This window comes from Bombus pascuorum, chromosome 4, assembly GCF_905332965.1.
Source record: "Bombus pascuorum chromosome 4, iyBomPasc1.1, whole genome shotgun sequence".
Lineage (NCBI taxonomy): Eukaryota > Metazoa > Arthropoda > Insecta > Hymenoptera > Apidae > Bombus > Bombus pascuorum.
Window position 1 is genome coordinate 4,572,742 of NC_083491.1, and position 23,095 is coordinate 4,595,836.

Consider the following 23,095-nt stretch of genomic DNA (forward strand, 5'->3'; position numbering starts at 1 on the left):
CTCTCTGCTTTTCTTTCCTTCCTTTTTGTATTATTAATTTCAACGTAACACGAAAAATATATCGGTGGAACGAATTTAACTCGTTCTTCTCACGCAAACTGTTATTCATCCGATGAACGAATTTTTGCAAATTTTCGTTCGTTTTTCGATCTTTATTTTCTCAATTTTGACAACAAAGTCTATTTCGAAAGTGTACACTCGTGGAAACAAATTCTTTGATACGCGAATCCCCCAGAGTAAAGAGAATTTTAGAGAAACGATTGATCGTTTTCGTATACGCAGAAAGTAAGGAGTTCTCTTTTCCTTCGATGGTCGATCTGAGGTAAAGAAAGCCAATGTAGCGCGGCATTCGTAACACCACGCGCTATCTAAGAACGAAATGGTCGATTGCGGAGAAATTGCTTCTCTTGCTTGTGAACTTACGATCATCTCAATTTTGTCCGTGGTCTGTTGGCTGACTTTCTGGGTTAATTCGTTGATTCCATCTACCCTAATACTGCTATTATTTATTTTGTAATCTTATCCCTTGATTTGATATAATTAAGATGTGAATAAATAACGTTAAGTGCTTCTCTAATAGCAAACGAAAGAATAAAACAAATACGCTTGTCGCACTAATCACGATTTAACACGAGTTAAAATCACGAGTTAAAAATAATGTCTGATATTCATATAACGAAATAACCGAATTTTTAAATAGGACGACATTTTTTCCTAGCTTTCTTTTCTCAACTTGTAATATATTTAAGAAAACAGTAATTTTTCGCATTTGATTTGCAATTTCTGTTAAATTTGTATTACGTTCAAGGTATCTTTTAACGTTGAACGTATGTCGAACTGTTTAAAAGGAAGAGAGATAAAAAGCAGAAAGATAAAAATAGAGAAAAAGTGAAACGATACGTAATAGAAAGAAGTGACTTGAAATCGAAAAGTTTCTGCCTTCGATTCGGTGCATTTCGTTTTCGGAGAATTCCGGAGAACTCGTCCCTTTAATTACAGGGATATCGACGAAAGACGAATCGGACGAGAAGTTGTCCAATTCTAAAATCGTGAAAATCAACCCTGGCTTCATCAACTAGAGATTAATAGTCCTCTCTGCTTGTTTTACTTCTTCGTTTCCTTACAACCGATAAACTTTTTCCATGATTAATCGTGGCAGCACGAGGCGACGCGGTGACCTATGTACTTATTTTAAGCCCAGGGTTGATCTCCGGATCTATACATTCTTCTTCTATCTCGATTAAGAGACACGATAACTGCTTCGTGAAAATTGTGTGCAAAAGAGATAACGAATCGTCAAGTCGTACAATCTGTTAGTAAAGTCTAATTGGGCAGCTTTTACTCGTATTTCGGATTTCAAATTTTCATACGAGAAATTTTTACTTTATTTAACATTCATACTGAAAATATCAAATTATCTCGCAAGTGTTTCGCTTTAACGATTAAACGGACATTCTTTCTTTATGAACTTTGAACCTGCTTTGCGATTTTAAACACTTTTGTATTACCTAGTCACGGCTTATGAGATAAATAATCGATCGATTAACTTTTCTTCTTAGCTAACGATACTATTCTTTCATGCCAAAACACGTTGAAATATGCACGAGCAACGCGATTTTCTCATTTTCTACATAATTTTCGTTCGTTCAATTACTTCACGATGCCATTGAACGATCTTGTTTTCCTTTTGAATTCTTGTTTGAATATTTAGAAAAATGAGGGAAAGAAATAAGAGAATGGAAGATGTCTTTTACCGTAGCTAGCGAATAAGAATGGTAATTTTCCCAGAAAATTAACATTTTTGTGTAGTTGGTATTTGGTGTACGTTTACTTGCAATGATGATACGTATGTTAAAGAACAAGACTTGCTAACCGAGAGACGCTCAGCCAGACAAAGTAATATAGCCTAATGGAAATTTCGAGTTTAGTAAAGGTTTCATTAAAAATTTGTAACTTTCTGTGAGGTAAAAGAGAATTCGTGTTGTATACCGTTGAAACCATCTTAACGTTTTTAACAAATAGAAGAAGCTTGTACAAATTTAATTAGCTGGAAAGAAGTAGTTGCGAGGGCTGGGCTCATCTTTGTTACATAGAATACTCGATTTAAGCGAATATTACTTCAAATTATAGTCTTTTCCATACAAATCATTCGAAAATGGGAACGCTACTACTAACGAAGAGGAAACTTGGTAGCTATGACGCAAACATATTGTCAATGCGTGGAAACCGCACAAAAACTGAACTGATCTCCGTTCGGGAGGTGGACAAGAGATTAAGGTAATCCCACCTAACCGATGACGTTCGTTGCAAAGGTTTCAACAGATTAATCGGTAGATCGATCGTCACTTGCAACTAGCGCCATGAAAAAAGTCATGATTTTGCAATACAATATAGAATACAAGAGATGAAAGTCATTCTACAAAATAATAAATGCTAACGTTTAATATAAACGTGTTACGACTGTCGAGAGACATTAATGAGGTGTAATAAATAATTACCAGAGACATTGCAATTTTGATGTTAATATAAAATAATATATTTTCAAATAGAAATATGATACAAAGTATTAAACGTTTGTGATGGTGCCGAATATGTATGCCATACATTTGCTTTTATTAAATATTACCATCTGTCAATTTTAACCAAAAATCGATTTTTAGATAGAGTATCTAAATATAAAATAAATATCGGCACGATACATCCTTCGAATATGCTTTACATTATGGATTAAGTTGTATCGTAGAATTTTAATTGACTTTAACGGGAGCAACGCAGTCGATCAAATCTTAATGCGCTTGTTTCAAACTCATGTTAAATTAAACATGACTGATGTAAGTTACGTGAAGTATACCTCTGAGATACTGATTAAAATTGGCATAAATTTATGCAGTTATTATTATATTACCGAGATTTTATTTAGAGAATTTATTTTGTTGAAGACGTCAAAGTTTCAAAAAACAAACTAAAAAGTCGTTTTTATTCAACATCGGTAGGAATCTTCATTTCGCTTGTATACTCAGACCTCTAATAAAACTTTCTGGTCGTGTTATTTTAAATTAATCCTACTATACTGGATATTGAAACCAGTTTCACCAACGATTAAATCCAGTAATTAATACGCGCAAATCCAATGATACCGAATAACGCAGAGCGTTGCTAATCTAGATCAGTGACAGTTTTTGGCAAAAGAAAACGTTTGCTCGTACGTCCTATAATTAACAATACAGTACTTAAAAAATATCCTACGCATCATTTATCGAGCATAGAAGCGAACATTACGAAATCTATTATAACGATAGAGATTCGAGATTGATCGTGATTATGTTTGTAATCGCCTTTTTTTTTATGAACGTTATGTATTTCCGGCATATTTTTCAGTTGGATGAATCGCACGGATATTAAATTTGTTAATACTTTAAAACACTCACATGCAAGCTTTGGAAAAATCTGGCAATTTATACAATCCTTACACGATTAAACAGTGCACATTTTGTGGGATGTTACTCTTATATCTTCGTTATCGCTCTGTGATATAGCCAAAGGGAGGTGCACGTAATTCTGCAACTAGCTCGCGTATGAAGTATACCGTTTCAGACATTAAAAGAGATAAGGGTGCAGCGTATTGGTAATGAACTGTGAACGTAACATTGAAAGTCGAACGCTTTGCATACCTTGTTAAAGAGAAAAGAATCGCGGCTAGATACGAGTTTACGCCGAAGTCATTCAAATAAGCATCGACATGCAAGTTTTGACGTTTCCTGCGTGTTTGTGGCACTGTATTTGCGGTTTCTAGGAAGTCTTTAACGCCCGAGGTTGTCTGCCTCCGAGTGAGAACTTGTTTCATTTGAGCGCGATAAGTTGTATGGCAAGCTTGAATGCAGTGTACGAACGAACCATTTCAATTTACTAAGGGACACGAGCTATTCGGTAAACAGAAGTTCTTTCGACTACACTACTATTTGTTTCCACATACAACGCGTTCAGTTACAAACCCTCCTCAAAATACTTTCACCTGGAACCCGTTTTTATTATGGATAAGATTCATCGTTTTGTTGAAACACGAGTGTGGGTATAAACGCATAGTCCATTTAAATTATTCAACGATATTATTTAACAATAAAAGGAGCATTAATCCGCGGCGAGAGAAATACGAAACGTGCGCTCATTTAAGACGAGTGAAACCGGTATACTTGTTAACCTGAAATCGGCTTAATGTCTTTACACCGCATCGCTGCCCTTTTACGCTCCTTCCATTCGTTATCGTTTCAACTTCCTTCCTCTCGTTTCGCATATTTTACACGCGTACAATTTCAACTCTCGGCGACGATCCTGCCGCGATTCCCCCTATATCTGCACGACGAGCTGATTACACAAACTTTCGCACCGATGTTCATATCAGTATGTAAATAAGTGTACTGGCTATCATCATGAAACCGTATGACCGAGATCATTACCATGGATCCCGTTCCTTCATTTCAGTTCCTCCATATCCCTTTGCATTTTGCAGTATATATATTTACCTACACGTTCGCTTATCAATGTATGCGTGTATTACGTACTCTATACACTTAACTTCACACGAAGCTAAATTAGTAGCGTGGTTGCTCATGCGCTGGATTCTGCTTTGCCAGAAACATTCATTGTTTCGCAGCAAGGCAAAACGACGCTTGCTTTCGTGTGTTATACCAGTGCGATTATCTATCATTTAAATCAGTTTGAAGTTAGTGAATAATAGCCTGTACAACGCGTGCAAGCTGCGTCGTATACCAGAACGAACAAGAGAAGAAAAATTTGTATAATTAACGCGCGGTTTGTCCGCGGCAAGTCGAAATTGTCGTACATCGGTCGATTTCATATAGGCGCGAACAAGGTGAATCGGCAACGAAACACACGAAAGGTAGCCAACCTAGGATCAATTGATTCTGTGAATCTCGTTAAAGCGAGTAATAGCAAGGCGAGTTTAAGTCACACGCTTTTGCAATGGAAAAAGCGACAGGGCGTCGTCGCCAATTAAATAACTTTCGTTTCATTGAATCGATGGAATTTCTAATGGAATGTTTCAACTGGTTTTACGAGCTATGAATATCGAGCTGGAAGAAAAAAGATTGGAGATGCGAGACGAGTGGCGAGAAACGAGAAACAAGAGGTACGAGAAACGAGAAACACGAGAAACGAAAAGCACGAGGAGAGTGAACAGAAATTGCGACCTGCTTAAAAAGCAGGAAACGAGAATGAAAATGTTTCATGAATTGTCGCAGCTCCGTTGAAGGGACGTCAGTTTCATTGTTAAAGTTATTACGCGATAGTGACGATAATAATCGGACATGGGCAGGAGCCAACATGTGCGAGCTATAGAACGTAGCCAACCAGAAATAATGATGGGCTATGTTCAAAAGTTCGTCGAGTTGGCGAATGAACAGCTTGCGGTACGTTTGAACTGTTAAGAGTGGGTAAACATGGGAATAAATTGAAACGAGAATGTACGCCGTTTCGCGAGAACTATCGCGATGATGTAAATGCTGATAAACGGCTGATATTCGGTTGTTCTCTCTTTTTATTCCGACGATATTTTTTCCCTTGTTGAGTTATTAAATATTGCCGCACCATTGTTTCGTGTATATAAAAATCCTGGTACCAATTCAGCAGAAGAGATCGTTTGTTAGAAATAGAGAGCGTGCAAAATCTGATCGGATGTTACGAAAGATGGAAAAATTCATATTGGTGTTTCTGTTTTAATTTTCCATTTATCATCGCCTGTAACGTTGTATTTATATTCCAGAAGAGGAAATGGTTGTCGATGTATGGCTGGTGTCGCACGTTTAGCGAACGATGAAACGAAAGAAGCGAGATATTCGGGAGCAAAGGAGTTTGTAAGAGAATAAAAAACTGGAGAATACAATGAAAGTGGATATAAACCAAAGGTCAAACGTGTCCGATATTCTGTGCGATAAACGTACGATAAATGCAGTGAAAGACTGTACGTGATAAATCGATGCTAAATTTCGGTAGACGTTTCTATTTGTGTACATCATGCGCGATAGAGCTTCCTCCAAATGGAAACTTATCGAATTTTTCTGGATCTCTCTTAACTGTATTGGCGGTGTAACTAAACCGATGTCAAAATAAAGGAAACCATCTGTACAAATTCTAGAGTGACAGTATTTACGGCCATTTTACGTTTATAAATTCCGTAAACGAGAATGCAGTTGGGAGATAAATAATACTGTTCGGTAACTTACTTGAGCGAACAATATTTCGTAAGATGGATCATTTCGCTCGTTCGTTTTCTCCGAAAGGAACTCGCGAATAATAAAAATATTTACGATTTCCTATATCGTATAAGACCATAAAGTATCGAAAATCTTTTGTCCAAGAAAAACTTTTGTGATCCATTTTTACGTCCTCTTTTCTTTTGTCGAATATACTTGACAAAGGTGAGCCACTTATAGCGAAAGATTGAAGCTGAACGAGAAAAGACTAAGGGTCACAGCCCTCTACTTGAATCCATATCGATTACAGGAGACGCGAATATTGTCGTGCTTGCGTATAACATGGACAAAATGACGGAGACTGTGTATCGCTGACAACAGTCGTGCTGTACATTATATTTTGTGTAATGATACTCACAAGAGAAATTCGGTGACTAATACACAGCGATTTTGTTGAAACTTCGCACAAGGGATCTATCTAAGAATTTAACCGTAACCCGTGGCCATTTTTTACTTCTAAGAAAGAAAGCAACCCTTTTATCACAGCCGGCCCTTGTATGTAAGTGGCTATAAATCGCAACCGACACAAGATATCAAAAAATGGTTGAAATAAAAGCTATAACGCGTCTTGAGACTTATAAATATGTGCGAGAAATTTTTTGGAGAAATGATTTCTTTACGAAAATGACGTAAAAGGAAAACGTCGTCTCACTTTATCTTCTTTTTCTTGTTACAGACAAGTATGATGAATGTCTAAAGTAAGGACGTTGTAAATTAGTTGTCACCATGAGAACGCTTCTGATCATACTGAGCACTTTCTTGGAAATACAACTTTATTTCACTGGTAAGTGTCAAAATATATCAAACGATTTTTGTTAAAGAAACGAGATAGTCAAAAGTGTCTAAATCATTACGAAATACATTGCGAAAATCTCCTCTATTTTCTCAAAGATGTTAATTTGCACCATCGATTATGACATTGTAAGTTACGGACTTAGTTCCATCATGCACTGTATCGTATTAATTTAAGTTTAACTTAATCGTGCTGTATTCTACTGTAATTGTACTGTATACGGTGTATGTTCAAAATGTATAGGAATTATTATTTAACTTTTCTGTAACTTACTTTATTATATTTTACACTTCGTTTTCGGTATATTATTGTTACGTATTTTGTTAATCGCGCTTGCGAATGATCATAAAATACGATTGACGCGACTTTAAGTAAAATAAATAATAATAATAAAATCGGAAATAAATAATTATAATAAGATAGTCAAAATTATGATAGTTTATTAGCAGTTATTTATATTATATGATATGTAAGAAATTAAAGTTATATTTCATAAATCGTTGTCGTTCGAATCGGAGGAATTTTGGATGTGTGCTTATATAGCAGAAGCTCTTCCACATTTGCATTTCACCGAGTCATTTTCATGCTGACACAGAAAACACTTAATTCACCATGCTAGTTGATGGCTGACAAGTAATATCCGGTTATCGTGCTCTTGATGACCACGCAAAGTTTTGGCTCGTTAGCGCTGGTAGAAACTTTCCTCCAGTCACAAACTATTCGTTCCTCGATCGAAGAAATTATTACCTTGCTAAGAATTTATTCGTATCTGTTTTATCGATGAAATTTTTAATTATGGTTCGGTTTTGTCTGTCGACAAATAGATTTGAAATATCGTTGTAAAAACAGCCCGTAACGATTATCTAGAATTGCACGAGGCACCTACGTTGTAGATAAGGAATTTAATCGGAGGTTTAATTAAACGAACAGTAATCCTTATTGTGCCTGTGTTTTACGATTCCTAATTGGCCGATCTTTGTAAAGTTGCTCGAAATTAATCGTGAACCGTTTTACCTTTTCGTTATCTTCGTAAAGTTTTTATGTCGACGGACTTTCATGAAATCGGCGAATCGTATTCGCTTGCGTTTTAACGCGAAGTTGTGCACAATTTTTTTTTATAGTGCTTCTTGAAAAAAGGCAAATAATTTTTTATCTTATTCTAAAAATCAATACAGACTATCTCTTTTAGGATGATAGATGGGTTTCTTAGTGGCCAATAGAACGTAGCTAGGACGCGTATCAAACATCGCGTATTGTCCTTTCACATGTACGGCTACAAAATAGGTTGCACCTCCCACGCGGCAATACTTCGTCCTTATCGCTGTGTATTTTATAAAAGACCGGTAAAGCCAAAGGAGAAAGCTTCTCTAGTAATAACAAAACTCGCAACGCGGCAAGACAAGTTGACGATAAACATTGTTTGGAAAATGCTTTTATCTGTAAAAATATTATACCGATTATTGTTGCTGTACAGTGTCGATTATTCTATCGCGCCGATATAAATTGAATGAAAATTCTGGATGGCTATATACTTCGTCGTTGACGTAATTTAATAGAAATCCCTTTAAAGGTATTTCTCCGAGTAAAATCGCTCGCAAAAGAATAGAACGCGCGGGAGAGAAAGAAACTTTTCGGGAAAACTGAACGCGATATTTCAGCACCTTAGGTAGACACTTCGTCGAATCACATACGTTGTACTTCTTTACTTGGAAAACGATACCGCTAGGCATCTCCATGCTTTAATATGAGATTTCTTACACGGTTTAACATCATGTATTAGTCCTTTTGTAAGTTTCTAAGAAGATTTTCGCTGTAATAAATGAAAATGTCATCCTGGCGATGGCTTGATACAGGGATTACGTGTTAAATATGAAAACTTTGAGGATCAATATCTTGACTTCGGTACCGTTAAGTTTCCTTAAATTTTAACTACATGTACATTATGTCTCTTAACACGTAACTAAAATTCGATGAAATCCTTAAGAAATTCATTTTTTCGCAGGAATATCTTTCAACGGTGAAGAATATGAAAGAATGTTAGACAAATGAGAGGAGAAACGCGTAGAGTGAAGCGACGTTAAGCGTCAGCGTTCGTTTTAACTTTGGATGCGCGTTTCTGATAGAATCACAGAAAATTATAGGATAGAACGAAGAAAATGGTGGAAATAAAAAGGCAATAAATCGTTGCGACTTCCGGGTAAATCGGAAATCTAGGCCGTACTGTCGGGAGAAAGAACGAAGTCGTCTGGTAACGAAGCTGGTAAGAAAATCGACGAGTCGGGAAGTCGGGTCGATCTATGATCGCGTGCACGCGTGCCATTTCCTTGGCCACATGCGATTTCATGCCTGTCACATGACGAGATCTCCTTTCGAGTCTTTGGTGTTCGGGAGCAGGACGATTCGTGGACTCAGGAAAACGGGTCAGGTTTAACGAACCGTCGAACGAGTCTCGAGCAAGGTAACGAGAGCTAATTGCCGACGTTTTCATCGTGTACACGAGTCAAGTACGCGAACTAAATAGAGGCTCGTTATACTTCGGGGCTAAACGGTCGCATATGCGTTTAGGGAATTCTTATCGTATGTCGCGTGAATTTCGTATGTGTACGAACGTTATATGGCGTTATAACGCGCACGGTAAATGTAGATTCCGATGTTCAAAAACCTTAGGACGTGGAAGATCGGTGCGATGAATATAGAAAGTGTTGGAATTAGATTCGTTTTGGCATAGAAGCCGAACTATGTGCTAGTTATGTGAATGAAAACGCAATTAAAGAGTACGAAGAAACCGCGTGGGACAGTTAAGTGTTTTCGAAGTGAATTTCAAGGAAAACCCGGTAGATTTGTAATAGCTCTGCTGCTGCAAACGCGAAGCAATGCTTCGTAATTGTCGTGACTAAGTTATTCACTTAAGCCACTTACGCTGCGCCGGGGTTATGCGTTATCGTAGCAACGGTGGCTGCATTAATCTCGAAGCGAGAGAGAATTTCGTCTCGTTTTCCTCTCTAGCTCGGTACCACGCTCGCTGACGCTATTGTACCCCTTGCCAACGAAGTAGCGTGAAAATCGTCCTTAATCTCCGATGGTATCTTCCCTTAGGCCTTTGAGCTTTTAAGCTTTTGCAACTTCGATGTTCGCATTATAGTTTTATACCGCTCGAGCTTTCCCCGAAAATGAATCTAGGTTAATAGAAATTTTTTCCCATTTCAATTATCTTGCCGGAATTTTCTCACATAAACTACACTCGAGAATGAATTCTATTGTTTCATTACCTATGTACGATACCGGAGATAGGATTGCAGGAGAAGAACAAAATCATGACGCGAAGTTTGCGATTAAATATCTCTAATAACGATTCGACTTGTCTCGCTCTCTCCTTTAGTTTTCTGCCTTTTTCCCGAAGGTAAAGAATTACGGTCTATAAAACTCGGAGCAATTTCCTAAGAAATGGGCTATAAGAATCGTATATAGTAACATCCACGACGATACAGCGATAATTACGAATTAAATCGTACAACTATTTCTCGATTACTTACGATGCAACGTGTGTCAAAGATTTTAATCCGTAACGTGGTTGTAATTTTTTCAGGGAGCCGGGCGGAGCAGCAACAATCGTTAAGGGTCAGCAACGAATTGGTGTCATTAAACAGCTCGGAGGATAAAAGCGAAGATGTCGTTGAAGGTCCCATCAGGGAAGTTCTTGCACAAAGCGGAAGCACCGCGAATTTGCCCTGCAAAATTACCGAACCTGGCGCTGGAACCGTAAATGTCGTTACGTAATACAAGTTAGCTTGTAGACGATTGACCCAGAAAAGTATTTCCAAGATACGCGGCCCTCCTGGCGTGATGTAATTCATGCAGGGTCGAAATTAGTTTCATGCCGATACACGACACCACCAGAGGCAAGGACGCGAGTGCTCTACATCCGCGAAATATTTTCCTCGCAACAACGCGCTCGCGACTCACTTTGCTTTCCACTCGTTGCTATTTTCGCGGCAGTATCGGTTTTTATACATTTGCTTAGAATTTTCGATACTCGAGAATAGCAGATCGAGACTAGTAGCGTTCTTTTTCACGTTTATTAATAGTTTTAACCTAAAAAATTTACCTACAATTTCGAGCTTCCTATCAGCTATTTTACGATTCGATACTTTCTTTTCTTCGTTCCTATTTTTATGCTGCCTTTTATTCTATATCGGCACTTCGTTAGATACCTTCTTTCTCGTCATATTCGCCACCGTTCAATTTTCATTTGCCGCCAGAGCAGCGAGTTGAGTGATATTCATTTAATCTCCGTTTGCCAGGTGGCATACACGAAGCAATCGAGGGAAAGAGAATTCACGACTGAATAATACAACGATTCATTGAATTTTAAAAACTGGAGGAATCATTTTATACATATATAACGATTCTTTGAATGTTTGTAACCCTAGAAGAGGGACTGAAGGGAATGTAATTCTTTTGAGACGTACGACCCACGTAAAGTCTCAAAAGCGTTGCTAGGATCAGGAAGATGAACGCATACAAGTGCTTGTCTTCTAAAATAAACTGTTAGGTTAGATAAAGCGAAGGGGAATAAATATCAAACATCAAGAACAAAGCAAACTTTCATGTAATGTTGTTCAATGGACTACAGAGAAAAACAGACCAGAGCCTTCTAAACTGATCTTGTTAGAACTTCCCAATCTATTTTCAAAGTTACTCTCCTTTTGTACTGTGAATTCAATTTCTGTGCAAGCTTTGCACTGTAATTGAATCACGGTTAAACGAGCGAAGAATCTTCAGTTGCATTGCTAATTGACTCGAAGAAATGTTCGCGAGTTGTTTAATCGATTTCTGTCAAACCATATTTGATTAAAAACGATATTTTCGGTATACCGATATAAAATAAAATATCAAATTTGACACGATTATACTTTTTACACGTTGAAATATCGGAATATTTTTTTAAACAATAGTAGCAACCGTGATAGACGCGGAGTTACTCTTTCTATAAAAAGTGGAAATTAAATAATCGCATCTTTGCGCATACTGTATCGCGGGCCTGTGACCTAATTAATTCTATAAAGTTCGGCGTGTTTTTGCATTACCCATATACGTATAATGCAAAAAAATTCTATCTGTTTGGAGGCGTGCTTTGCTTCAAACTAGTTCAATTGATACATTTGTTCAAATATACAAAATATCGCTGCTAGTAGAACATAATATGCGTTCCCGTTATTCGGAGTATTATACAGAAAATTTTCCGAATTTATATATAATGTTTAAAATTCAAATTTTCAAATTCAATAAATCCTTCTGAATATGCGGATTACATTTTTAATACTCTCGCTTATCGTACGAACTGATTTTTTTAAAACGGTGAATTTCCATTTAATCCGTGATGCTACTAAATCTAACTATCAGCAAGACTGTTTGTAGAAGTGGCGCGCGTCGGTTTGGGCTGGGAAACATTATTGCCACCTTGATAACAAATAGCTCGGCCACAGCTCTCTCTAATTTTCTTTCTTCCTTCTTGAACTTTTAGACAAATTACCCGTTTCTCCTTCTCTGCCGATCTTTTCGCCTCCGTTTTTTCTCTCGGCTTTAAATTTCTTCCCCTTGTGGGTTACTCGTGAAATTCTTTAAATCGACGGATCCCGTTAAGTATACAGAAATCCGGAAAAGGCATTCGTTGCTTTTTATTCGGTATTTGTCTAAATAGCTTTTCGTAATTTTCGGCCGAAGCACAGCCTCTTCCAACAATAATTTGCCTCGCGCGTATCGATTCTCTGTAGATTCGCCTTTCTTCGGTTTAGTTCACGATCATGACGAAGGTACGCCTTGAATTCTGTGCGTCGAACGTGATAACGCGGTCCTTCCAATTGATTCTCACATTTTAAATCTCATATTTTCTCCTAGCAGCTCGAGTCGACCTTTTCTCCTTATTTCCTTGTTCGTTTCTTTTTCACGTATCTCGTGCTTCCTTCTTTTTCCGATCGCATTTCTCTTGCCTTCTCTCGAACATCGGTAGCCACGGTGCAGGAATATTTCAGAATATTTTACGAGATTCCACCGTTAAACCGATACCGTAGCAGGTGCTCCGTTCAAGTTCTCAGAGGAAAAAAAGCGAAGGAGGAAAGGAATGACAGAAAATCTAGGTTGTGTACACGAAGCATTGAGAAGCGGGAAAGTCTCCCTCGATACTCGTGGCGACGAAAGCCAGATGTCGAAATCGAATTCCATTCGACGTCGCGGCAACGAACGATTTTCTCATAGAACAGATCAGGTGGAGCGGATTTTCGAAGAATTTTTATACGCAAGATACATACACGTACATGCATATTCAAGGAAACACTTGGTAAACTTCCATAGAGAGAAAGAGAGAGAGAGAGAGATACATTCTTATCAAATGAATAGCTAATCCTTTGGTCACGTATTTTACAAGTTTTAAGTATTTACTCACTAAGAAAAATTCCACGACGTATATCTTCGCCTAAATTTCCACGCATAAGTTTTATTTTGTTTGTGGCACGTTTTAGAATAATAATTGTCCATTAGGATGCAAAACCATCCAATGGTTTCTCCTTCGTTTTATTGCTGGAATTTATCCTTGCATTTCTGCTATCCCACGAGCAAGATTTATTTTATTTGTAGCAACTTTAAGAATGATAATTATCCGTTGGAATGCTTTACGCTACTTCAAACCTAACGTTTCGCTATATACCGATACGTTCTACTGTGCGAGCAGCATTTACGCTTGTATGTATGTTTCCTCGCGTGGCCTACTCGACCAGCTCGGACTTATCCTATTAATCCGTCGATTCTGCGATTGGATAAATAAATTAGGATGTATCGAGAAAGTTGCAAGCGTGTTTCAGAGAACGTGTTATTCACGCGAACTTTAAACATTGGAAGAGTCCTAATCCACTTGCAGGAAAAACGTTGTGTATCGTTAGTTTCTGTATTAGGAAGTCTTGCATGACTCGGTGCTTGACAAATTGAGGTAGAACGTCAGGAAGACGATAGTACTTCTAACTGTGTGACTAGCTTAAACTTAACTTTTCCGTATCTCCGATTCATTTGCAAGAATTTATTTATGAAATTTCATCTTAGTTCGGCACGCGACATGTTTACCGGATCATCTAAACATTATAGGAGTATATCAAAGCGCCACTTTACTTTCTATAATGTCATATTCTCTCGATGATGGTGTCGTATTTTCGGCTTGCCTATCGTGCATTATCAATGCGAGGTACTCTTATCATGAAAAATAAGAAGACAGCAGGTAAACCTACGGGCACTTATGTAAAGTACTCTGTCCACGGACAGAAAGCAAATAACACTGTTGGTAGGATCTTATATCGACGAAGAACATGAATAAAAGATAATTCATCTACGTGCTGTGTACGAGAGGAAGAAACAAGGCTTGTTGCTTTAAAAGCCTAGTCGTTCGATCGAGGGTACGAGGAAGACTGAAAGAAGCGAGGAGCGGCAGTGGCAAGAAAGAGTGCTTCCGTTAAGGGATATCAATTTTGGAAATATCTTTCAACCAACTTTTCCTCTTTCGAGTGTGTGCCTCTACAACAATAACGAAAACACCACTCGTGGAAATTGAAAGCAACTTGTCACGATAGGTGGGCAACGCGAAGCAGGTATATTCAAGGAAAGGAAAGAAAGAGTTGGATTGTCTGTGAAATATAATTTCCAAAGTCTATTTGCGTCGTCGGTGAGCGGTGGACCACGAACTGGGTCCTGGTACGTGTTGTTCCAGGGATGAACTTTGCGTGATCGAAAAATAGAAAGAATGACACAACCGACGATCCTTCTCGAAGGTATCGAAAGTATCACTCCGTTTGAGGATGCGTACTTCTCTCAAATATTGTTCTATTCGAATCTTTGTAGTCTAATTGTTGAACAAATTATTTAATCGCCATTGATATCGGACTGCTTTATTGGGTAATTTTATTAACTAGACAAATGGGTGTTCCATTCATATAGTTGACGAACACAACATCTCGAGGCCACGGGTAGGAATTAATTTGCTTGATCGCGGGAAATCCATGGGCGGATTTCCGAAGGGAATTTCCAGGAACAGGCACCTTAAGTGGGTTCCGGTCAAAGTAACGTTGATTAATGTTGTTCCAGCGAACTACTATTCGCGTTTGAGAGAACGCTGAAACTCTATGCTCCGTGCTTATCCAATTCGTTATCCAGTAAACTTTGAGGAAGTCTTTTTCCGAATTAGTTTGGAACTGCTTTGCTTTCATAACAACGGTTTAAAGTACATCAAATTATTGTACCATGAATCCCGTTTATTAAATCGACCAAACTTTTCGTTTCCCTTCAAATGTTACGGCAGATGGAAATTTCCTTCTTTTCTCAAAGAAAATTATAATTATATTTAACATACGCACATCCCAGATCCCAGATACAGTATTTATGTCTATTACTTTCGACAGCGTGGAGGGACTATCGGATCTGTTTGATCAGGGTATTGTTATCGGTCCACGTGAGAATAAAAATTGATTCATCCAGGCAGTATTCAATAACACCCACGCTATTCTTGTTTGCTTTACGGTATCCACGGCAAAATCAACGAGTACCGAGAAATATGCGTGTTCCAATAAATTTCTAGGAACTAACAGGATGAACAGCAAAATGAATAATATCGAAAATGGATGCATCAGAGACGATTCAATCGACCGGCGCGTAAAAAAATGCCAGTTTTTACGTGTTTTATGCAAAAACAACTTTTACTGTCCCATAAATCTGTCGTTACTTATTCAGTGTACAGTTAAAGTCGTCGATTTACGGTAAAACCGCGAAACGAGGGGTCGACACGATGTCAATGGAGGTAAATCACGCGTTAAGTGCTGAACCATGTGCAGTAAAGATCATAACTGTCACCTGTCGTTACAACACCTTCGCATTTTACGTTGTCAGCGTATTCCAGACTCTGCCATCGTTATATAGAAGGAGGAACACAATGCGACGAGTACCGTAGAATACCGGTATTATCTTGCACACCGCTTCCCACCTCCTTCCTCTCAAATTAAACTATTAAACGCGGAAAACGATTATACCGAGGATATTAAGAAGTACGAACAAAGATGCAAACTAGCGAACCTTTCAAAAGCAGAAAATGCAAAGAAACAAAGTAATCGAGCGCGGAGCTTTGGGAGATACGTAAACGTTTTATTCTCGACAAATATTTCCTTCCCGATTACCGTCCCACAAAGACTGTTTTATGCAATCACTCTTAGTCAAGTACTTATTAGGCCAATTGTACCAAACTTTAAGAAGAAAGCGCTTTGGAAACTGAAACTTTCGTGAATTCAAGACAATTACGATTGTCTCTTTTTTCGGCGTAGCTTGCTCGCTCTTTGTGATTTCTATGAAAGCGTTTCCCTTCTATCGAAGAATGTTTAGACTCATTACTGAAACCACGATAATCGTGCGATTAGTCTACGCCTTCGTTCCCCATCGCTGGAACACGTAGTTGACATCGAGCTGATATTTGATTTCTCAATAGCAGGCGAGGAAAGTTAGGTCGTCGAGGGAATACTTTTGAAATCGTTTTTCTGATAACCAGAACGAGCTTTTAACGTTGATCTCAGGGAATCACGTACCATACGCAGGGTTGCGATAGTAATTATGCCAGCGTAATTGGAACCGTTTTATTTTACGCCTGGTTCGTAAATCACATTAAAGCATTAGAGGCTTTATCCATCGCGAATCTATTGAATTTAAAATTGAAAATATAATCAGCGACGCGCGTAATTCTACGAAAAGATATTAATGGATTTGCCATGCGTATAATATTTTGTCATATCCACTCTAGGTTGATATAAAAATAAATGATTTATGCTTTAAGATCATGGATAATAAGCAAGCCTATATAATTCAGATGGGACGTAATTTCGGTGACGTTTTCGCCAAGTGTAATGGTTCCCCGAACGAGCTTTTGCCTCAGAGAACTGGTTTGTTAAGATTTTGTCAGGATACGAAACGAGACCACAACGTTATCCACTGATCGTAGAAAGGACATCCTTCAAGGTTCACGGCAATTCCCATTTGGGAGATTAAGAATAGGGTATAAGGCTGCTGCTGTGGATAGTCGTTTTCAATTAAGCTTTTGCCAGTATTGGTGGGACTCTACTTGAAAAGCTCCATGGGTTCGTGGATCTATATCTGAGCACGTACCCTTCTTTCTTGCCTACGCCCGCTTTAATAGCTTCCTTCGGGAATTCTCGAAACATCCGTTATCCAATTCGCATCTGGGAAGAGCGATGGTTGAAACAATGTCAAAGGAAATTAAGAGTCGTGTAATGAAGTCGTCGTTCGAACGTAATGTACAATTTGCATTTTGTCGAGGAGAATAATCGATTTTAATGGTACGGTCGATCTCGTCGAGCGTTATATTACGTTCACTGAATTAGACCAGTTAACCGGAATAATCGTGATTAATTCGGTACAAAAGGGTGTGTGCGGTTAATTATGGTTAAACAAAATTACGAATTCATATCACGTTAGGTGCAGATGTGGCGGACAGAAGCAAGTCCTCTTTCAGTGGAATCCAGGATTATGGGGAACATCCTGGATTAGGGGCAGTCGATGGTTTCAGTAATGTCATATCCCCGAGAATTGGTTTCCTACGGATGTATTTGATGGAGTCGTGGTGGTAATCACCTACGCGTCGACTAAGCATTAGAACGGGTTATTGGAAGATCCATTCAAACCAAGATTGAATCGATCGATAGCGATTGTCTTTCGATCGAATCGTTAATTATATAATTTCTACGAATATTCTCAAAAGACGAACTCCCTTTTTCTTTCGTCGTTATTTTTACAATGTATTTATTTATCATTTTGAAATAGTTCATTATTTTCTTGGACGATGTGTTCCAACGAGTGATGCGGAAATGATGCGCATTGATAGATTTACAATGCGACCGGTTGAAACACTTACAACATGAGCAGAAATGAAAATTATGCGTCGCATCTTTAACGAGATTAACGAATGCAGCTGACGCGTGTACGCGTGTTACCAAAGCGCGACTCGTTTAGAAATGCATCGCGAGTTTGCAAACGTTTGTACGATATTTTTTCATATTTACGGTTGAGCTGCATCCGTTTCAGAGGAAGCTCGTTACTAGCTACCACATTATGACGAGTAGCATACATTTCTACATGTAGACGAGCTTTTGGGAGATTAATACAAACCATTTCCAACTCTCAGGTTTGTCCAATCTGTTTGAAAGTCAATTTCCTCGTTTCTCATTTTTCCACTCACCTTGTGCCCACGTAACAAGTAATTTGAAAGCCGGCAATCTGTTTTTCCCGAAGCAATTTTCAAGTTTTTGTTCAGTCGTACAAAGCACGGGACAGGCGGGAATAATGAGAATTGATACGCGATCGATCGCAATGATAAATTTTGACAAATTATCATGAACGAAAAGGGACAATTTTTGGAAGCAGGGAGAACAGAGAGGCAGCGAATCGGCGTGGCACGGCGTGACAGTTATCGAACAAATTGAGTAAGTTTCGTGGTCAACACGGTCAAGAATGAAAATTACCCTGAAATTAGGGTACACTAATGGCCATCGTAATTGATATTGGACGCAAGCGTGGCTTACTCTCCCTCTCTCATTGCCTGATATGATACACGCTGTTTCCTATACATTGTTACCGTAAATGACCTAAATGCTTTTAACGCCTATCCTACTACCACCACTTGTTTCCATCCCTGAATTATTTTGAGCCTTCTCCATGATGGAAATCCTTCGTATGTATTACTCGATTAACATACATGTATTGATATATTTATTAATACAAACGACGTTCTTTCTTTATTTTATATTTATTTAAATCAACCTACAAAATGGGTCAGTCGCCTGCAATAAACACGGGCAAAACTTGCGATAAATAAAATTAAATAAATATCGAACGCGCATATACTTCATGACAATTTTTCATTGCAGATTACATGGATGAAGCGTAAAAACAGACGATTGTTAACTGTTGGCACAAGTACCCACTCAGTCGACAAACGATTTGTCGTGATGCATTCGAGTACTGATTGGTTACTTCAAATACGAGCAGTTACTCTCCAGGACGAGGGTATATACGAATGTCAGGTATACTTGGCGATGTATCTATGTGTAATAAAAGGCACGTTTCTTCTTCAGTACGATAGTGCTTCACTCTGTTGCGACGTTGCAACATGCATATCATCTATTTCAACATAAAACGGGCATCATATTTTAAATTTATGGCAACGCATTACAGTAACTCTCCTGGAACGTCTCTTTCCGTGTACGTAACAGGACAAAACAAAACGAAGGATATTTCAATGATAAAAGACACGTAACAATTTTAGTTCGCGTTATGGTCGTTTAGTTGACGAAATTAGAGCTTATACTAGACGTCATACGTTAAATACCATCGGAAAAGTCAGTGTAAGGTCGGTTAAGGTTATCGTAGCCTTTAATCCGAAGCTCGGTTTACAACGTTAAATGTTAGCCGCAAATTGTCGCGAGAGTGAAACACACCTTGATATTTTATTTACGAAGAATCCATGAAATATTCGAAAGATTCTTTCGCAAAGTTTCCTCGGAATAGTACATTTTGCCAGAACGTTTATCGAAGATCGTTCCTAAAACGATGTAGAAATTTCCACTTGACAGATAAGAGGCGATAATCGAACTCGATTTATCCACGAAGCAACTATTGGCGTTGAAATTTCAGGTTACGTCGCATCCAGTGCAACGGAATTTCGTGCTCTTGAAGATCACAGAAGCGTACTCGATCATACCAGGGGCGCCTGATTTACACGTGAAGCAAGGTTCCAGTCTTCGGTTGGAGTGTCAACTGAAGGCAGCTGCGGAATCGCCCCTCTACGTCTTCTGGTATCGTCAGGGACACATGATCAACTACGACGAGGAGCCAGGCGTGAAAGTTGAACTGACCAAGAACGGATCGATTCTAATGGTCAACAAAACGAAACCGTCGCACGGCGGTAATTATACGTGCTCACCGAGCAATGCTAAATCGGCTTACGTGATGGTTCACGTGATCGAAGGTGAGCAAATTAAATTTACCAAACGTAAGGGCGATCCGCATTCAATTTATCTCGAAAAATCATTTAGCTGGAAATAATCAGTATCGAGATTTCGTTCGTGGCAAAGGTAGAAGTTTAATTAACGTCGGATCAGATTCGTGGCATACAGGATAAAGCGAAACGTTTCGTCTTACGATCGAGCATCGATATTTCAAAAGTTCTATAGAAATCCAGGTAGGAGAAAAATTTGACAAAGCCTTAAGCATCTCCTAGACGCGCGTCAGTGTTCCGGAGATCGTTGCGCGCGTGATCAGACTACGAAGGCGAACTTTGCACAAGGGACTAAGAAGTCAGAAAAAGAGACGAGGTTCGTCTCGTCTGGGGCTTTAGCTTTCAGTGTCCGACCGGTCGAGCTCGTTTAAAACGTCGTAGTCACCCTCGGGGGTATTTTACCGCTCCTCCACGAAAGTGTCCTTTCTCCTTCTCCCTCTATGAGATTGGGGTGGTCTTGTCTGGCGACGCGTTTTCTCTCATTCTAGCTCGGCCATTTTCGCGAGGAAAGGTTTCTTTTTGCAGCTATCGAGTCAGAGTTTCTAATCTCGTTTCAGAGGAAGAGAAACCGGCGGCAATGCACGGAGGAGACAGAAGGAACCTTAGTCCAGCAATTTTAGCGAGTAACTTTCTGGTGTCCCTCTTGGCGGCCGTCAGCTGGAGGATACCGAGTTTCACCAGCCTTTACCCGACATGAATCACCGTTGAACTTATGGGAACGACTGGTGTTAGTCGTGGCCGCGCTACCGCAACTCGGTTCATCTCTCCTATCGCAAGGACGACTCTGACCATCGGTCGACCATTCGGGATTCGTCTTTTCAACTGTAACTCCAATCAGCCCCGCAAGAACGATATCCTTGCATTGGTGTTAAAACTGGAATGTCATCGAGTGTATCGATTCACGTATGAACACACGGAACCGCCGCCACTTTCGGATCGACCCTTTTACCTGTAGCGCGATTCTTTTAAGAGATTCGTGCTCCCTCATCGAGGGGAACCGCGTCCGATCGTGAGAGCAGCAGAACTGTAGCCACCGACAAATCCTTTTGTTTTATTCCCTTCTGTCTCTTAACCCTCTTGTCCCTTGTCCCCTGTGCTCCGTCTCCTTCCATCCCGTTCCTTTATTATGTACCAAGCAATTTCTTTGTCTGGAAAAGCGTGTGCGTGGTCGGGGTAACGATTATTCTGCTGGTTTTGGAATCGATATAGAAAGTATGTGGTGCAAGATGTGTCTCACTTTTAACGTTGGGAAATAGAACGGCACGCGACGAAAGGTTCCTCTTTTATTCTCTTTTCTGTTGCGAGACGGTAGAAACCTGTCGATTCGAGCATGATCTTTTACTTGCTAGTATCTGTCATTGTGCGCGATGAGTGAACCGTTTTCTTCGTACGTGCATTATATATACATATGTAAATGTACACATACATAAAGAAACGCGCATACATACACATTCCTTATACACGCGGGGTACATACACATACATACGTATACCTATACGTATACACATACGTAGAATGTAAGCGACACCGTGGACTCGAGATGAACAAGCGCCTTTACGTTTCGTGACGTGGAAACCGTTCTTCTTCCACTCCTTCTTCGTATCTTGGATAGCATGTGTGTGTGTTAGAGATTTATTGAGACGGAATGCGAGGAAAGTGAAAGCCTCCGTTGCCGTCTGAATCCGAGGAGAATCAGGAGTACAGTGGATCGATCAGGCTGCGGATAAACTCGTTATCGGAAATTCGTGACAGACATTCACGCGATTCCGCGCGTTGCCGCGTGTTCATGTCGGGATAAACGGAATCAATGTAAATATAACGCTCTAATCATACATTCAATAAAACATTAATCGTAAAGCTGCGATCGATAATTTACTCACGAGTCCTTTGTGTTTCGTTGGATCGAGGCACGATGCGATGCGACGCCGTAAGAAACTTTGTCGAGGCAACTTTGCCATTTGTTTTCGTTGTTCGATGGGTAAACGATGAGGCAGGAAATTGAAGGTAAAGTAGCACGATCACCGTGAAATAAACGACGCGAAGGAAAAGTTATTTCACGAAACTCCGAAGGAAAGTTGTGGAATAGCTCCGGCCGATAAATGTGCACGTTCGCCTCGCGTTATCTATCTCTCGAAGTCTTCGAACTTTACGCGAGCTTTAACACGCCAGTGGCAAACGTTATTACGAGAGCCTTCGTTATCTTAGCTTGGAATCCTGTTAAAACGGATTAATTCAACCGCAAATTCGGTTGGAGAAATATCGAAATCCGCTAGGGGCTGGATAACGACGACCACTAACATTACTGTAGCCGCGAAACGAGCTTCTAAGAGCGCGGTTCTAGACACGATTAATCGATAAGACTATCGAACGTGTGAAACCTTTCGCGTTTACTCACAGGGACGCCGATTCCCCTTGTTATCGACGCGCACGAACTTTTCCACCGTTCGATATCGCGACAATTTTTCAAAGATCGTCCGATGTCGATCGAGACGACCATGATTCGCGTCATGGTGGAAGATATCGCGGGCAATTAACACGATAGCAAGTTGATTTAGGTTGTAAGCGTTAACCCATATAACACAGCCTGATACCTAGTCTGTGCCACGTCACGGGAGGGTACCGCGTATCGTTTTTTCCCCCCCGTTCGACTTCGATCCCGCCACCCCCGTCCTTTAACCTCGTTTTGTTTGACCCGGTGCGGCGCGGCCCTGCTTTCTTCTCTTATTTTCTATCTGGCCGCACAGAACTTTCGCGATAAAAGCACCGAAACTCTTTTAACGGGTGCTAAATTGAAACACTACTGCAATAAAGGGATACGGCGCAGTGACTTCTACAAAGAGCATTCTTCCTTCGCTTGTCCAGTTCGAACCTTCATACGTCTTTACTTCCGAACTGAAGAACGAGAAGAAAACCCTTCTTTCAAAACAGGAGGAACAAAAATCA

At 39.5% G+C, this 23,095-nt stretch overlaps 1 protein-coding gene across 4 annotated transcripts in view; it reads left to right on the forward strand.

Annotated features, from left to right (window-relative positions):
- Window positions 1-22,009, forward strand: part of LOC132906280 (zwei Ig domain protein zig-8-like) — a 42,392-nt gene extending 20,383 nt beyond the window's left edge. Inside the window, exons 1-6 of one of the 4 annotated variants that reach the window (XM_060958322.1) lie at window positions 3,906-3,927; window positions 6,946-7,053; window positions 10,649-10,821; window positions 19,023-19,178; window positions 19,789-20,122; window positions 20,710-22,009. In XM_060958322.1, the coding sequence (XP_060814305.1) occupies window positions 6,996-7,053; window positions 10,649-10,821; window positions 19,023-19,178; window positions 19,789-20,122; window positions 20,710-20,849 (861 nt within the window). In that variant the 5' untranslated portion in view covers window positions 3,906-3,927; window positions 6,946-6,995 and the 3' untranslated portion in view covers window positions 20,850-22,009. Of the gene's footprint in view, window positions 1-3,905; window positions 3,928-4,043; window positions 4,066-4,639; window positions 6,769-6,945; window positions 7,054-10,648; window positions 10,822-19,022; window positions 19,179-19,788; window positions 20,123-20,709 lie in introns of those variants that run through there. The other 3 variants (XM_060958323.1, XM_060958320.1, XM_060958319.1) reach the window with 3 other exon arrangements.
- The last annotated feature ends 1,086 nt before the right edge of the window (window positions 22,010-23,095 follow it).